At 59.9% G+C, this 3,332-nt stretch overlaps 1 protein-coding gene across 1 annotated transcript; it reads left to right on the forward strand.

Annotated features, from left to right (window-relative positions):
* Window positions 1-295: 295 nt before the first annotated feature.
* On the forward strand, window positions 296-1,385 carry ABHD11 (abhydrolase domain containing 11; the record flags this gene model as incomplete). The annotated part of the gene is made up of 3 exons (XM_010153631.1): window positions 296-466; window positions 762-943; window positions 1,241-1,385. Coding segments are annotated over 3 exons (498 nt in total), but the record flags the coding sequence as incomplete, so codon positions are not given.
* Window positions 1,386-3,332: the final 1,947 nt, after the last annotated feature.

Raw genomic sequence — 3,332 nt, forward strand, 5'->3', positions numbered from 1 at the left:
CCGTCAGGGTCGGGGGTGCTGTCCCACTCAGAGCTGTAAGCCAGGCTGCGGGAGCAGGAGCAAGTCTGTCTGCCAGCCCACGCTCTGCCCTGTCCCTCCAGCACTGGTTGCACTTGGAGATCTCCCATGCCAAGGCACAGGGAAATAGGAACTTGGGAAAGGGCACATGGAGCCCTCCACTGAGGCAGGAGGGAGCTAAAAACCTCCAGGGAGTCTTGACTGGGAGCAGAGCCCTGTGCCCAGTGCTGCTGGGGAGATCTTGGCTGACATCCATCTGCCCTGCTTGTGTCCCCAGCCAGACCTGGTGGAGCGCCTTATCTCCGTAGACATTAGTCCTGTATCAACCGCACCCGTGTCTGAATTCTCTGCCTACATCTCTGCCATGAAGTCAGTGAAGATCCCGGATGGTCTGTCCCGCTCTGCAGCCCGTCAGCTGGCTGACGATCAGCTGCGTCCAGTGGTCCAGGTAGGAAATCTCAGTCCGTGGATGGGGTTTCTGCTCCCGGCCGGTCCCGGGGACCACAGGCCTTGAGGGCCATCATCCCAGTGGGACTGTTTCCACCCCTGCTCCCTCCTGGATGGGCAGCTGGAAGACGTCTCACCAGGGCTGCAGGGGCCAGGGGGAACGTGACAGACACACAGCGTGGGAGGTGGTCAGAAGTGGGTGGAGGGGAGGACGGAGCGTGCCAGGGCATCTTGAGGGCTTGTTGCTCCGACTGAAGAGCACCCAATTGTCCTGGCATGTTCCCCTTCTGTGGCAGCTCCCGCAGCTGAGGCAGTTCCTCCTCACCAACCTGGTGGAGATGGGGGGCCGTTACGCCTGGCGGGGGAACCTGGAGGCTATTTCCCACCACTTGGTGGATATCATGAACTTCCCCGTCTTCCACAAGCCGTATCCTGGCCCTACGCTCTTCTTGGGAGGATCCAACTCGCCCTATATCAGGTGGGACTGGAGGGAAGCCGTTCAAAGTCTGTGGTTTGACCCCTTGCGCTGTTCTGCAGCTGCCGAGGGTCAGAGGAAGCCTCCCCAAGATGGGGAAGGTCCTGGAGCGATTTCTGTGCCTCCAGCAGTGATACCAACACTGGAGAGTGAGGGGGAACCAGGGGGGCAGCCCCGGGCTTTCCCAGCAGAGAAGGGGACGTGGTCAGACCAGGGATCCCCTCCCCTCTGCTTGGGGAGGGTGAGGGAATGGATGGACCTCTGACCATGCTCCCCATGGCATGTTCCCTTGTCCTGCAGCTCCAAAGACTACCCAGAGATCCGGCGCCTCTTCCCCAAGGCGGATGTCCAGCACATCCAAGGTGCGGGCCACATAGTGCATCAGGATAAATTCGAGGAATTCGTCGCCGCTGTCCTCAGTTTCCTGCCACCACTGGAGTGCTGAGGAGCAGGGGTCTGCAAGCACCGCGTGGGACCTGAGGAGCTCCGGGCAGTAACGTGGGGCTCTGAGAAGGGGCTCTGCCCGGGCCGGCTGCCTTCTTCGCAGTCTGATCCTGCCTGCAAGGCCTTCTCCCACCCTGCGTCGCCTGGAGCCAGAGCGGAGAGGCACCTCCATCCTGCTGGCCTCTCCGGCCACCTCGCAGGGACGTGGGGTGGCACCGGCCCAGGACACTGCCCTTGCTGCACAGCCTGTCTTGCCAGTGCTGGAGCGTCTCGGATGCTAGGAGGGGGCAGGAGAGCCTTCTCTTTTTTTTCCTGCTGCCAGGTTGTGGATTTGGCTGTGATGTTGCAGAACGTGCAATAAAGCCGAATCCATGCCAAGGCAGGACATGGTTTGGATGTGGCCGTGGAGGGCAGGGAGGGTGGTGCTGGGCATAGGAGGGGGCTCTCGCTACCGGCAGGGATGCTGGTGGGAGGTGACAGCTAGGCTGGGCCCGTAATGTGCTGAGCTGTGCACAGAAGACAGGTTGGAGGATCTTCCTCAGGTCTTGGGGGAATCCCGTCCTTCCTCCACCTCAGGGGCAGCAGGAGGATTGGGGAGTGGGGAAGCTGCCTTCTGAGCAAGGAAATGCTGCGAGCCTGCAAGGGGGAGGCACGGAAACCCGCCTGGAGCACCTGTAACCCACCCTGCCCTGCAGACGGACGTCCCATCCTCCCTGAGGATCCTGCGACTCCTCAACTCATCCCCCAAGAAGGCAACCTAGCAGCAGCTACGGCCCTAACGACCCTGCCTGAAGGCGGAGGAGCCGTGCCGTCTGCTGTGAAAATCCCTTTTATTACACAACAGGTGAAGCAAGAGACGGGGCAGAAGCATCTCTATGGGTGATCAGTCATCTCTGTCACAACTAGGGGTGAGCTCTGGGGACAATTAAGAGAGAAACTATCCAGCTTTGCATTTGGTGCTCCAGAACCAGGTGTCTTGGCTGCTCCCTGGGAAGTTTGCTCAGTTTGGAGTGGTTTGGAGGCTGCAAAAGGAAGGGAGAAGAGCAAGGACTACGTTATTCCAGATCTGTTTGTAATTGCCTGGCAGAGGGGCACAAGTAGCTGGTTTGGACATTCACAGTGTTTCTGCAGAGCTGTTCCTGGCGTTTTTCTGAAGAAGTGCATCTCTGGAGCAGGGCTACACTGAGCTTTCTGCTGCGTTACCTCCAATTTCAAACACTTTTTCTGTTCATCCTCTGCTAAGGACCAACAGCCCCTTCATCCACATACCCCCCCAAACCCTCCAGACCTGTCTGGAGCTGACCTCATCCCTTCCTCATGCTCTCTGGGTGCTGGCAGGGAGAAACTGCCTTGGAGTGCAGCATCCTCATCCACCCAAGGGTTCACCAGCCCTATCTCCATCCCATAGGTGCTGGGAAGAAGGAGACCCCACCTGAAATGTAAAATTGGGGCTGTAGGAAAGCCTGAGGCTCCCCATGTATTAGCAGGGCAGGTTGTGCGTAGGGCAGAGACCTGCATGGCAATAGCAGAAGTAATTCCAACGATGGGGAAACCCAGGGATGAGCTGTGGGGAAGAGGGACAACCAGCCCTCTGTGAGGCAGAGGCAAGATCATTTTAGCACCCCGAAATCTTGGGCAGGCCTGCTGGGGACGTTCCGAGGTGCCCCAACGCTACAACAAGGCCCCAGTGCCAGGCTCCCCCGACACCTGCCCACACCACGGCTCTCGGCGGGTGGCTGCTGCCCGCGGAGGAGGACAGGGAGGGTTTGAGGTGACGCAGGCCCCAGGCCATCCCCTCGGGCCGTCACACTCCCACGGGCCCCACCGCGGCCGGTTCCCCGCTGCCAGCAGGAGCAGGAACGGCGGCCCGGAGGGGTGTGTGTGAAGGGGTCCTGGTGACATGAAGGGACACCCCTCTTTCAGTTATGTCCCCTCAGTTATTCCCCCC

Source organism: Eurypyga helias, unplaced genomic scaffold, assembly GCF_000690775.1.
Source record: "Eurypyga helias isolate BGI_N326 unplaced genomic scaffold, ASM69077v1 scaffold22186, whole genome shotgun sequence".
Taxonomy (NCBI): Eukaryota; Metazoa; Chordata; class Aves; order Eurypygiformes; family Eurypygidae; genus Eurypyga; species Eurypyga helias.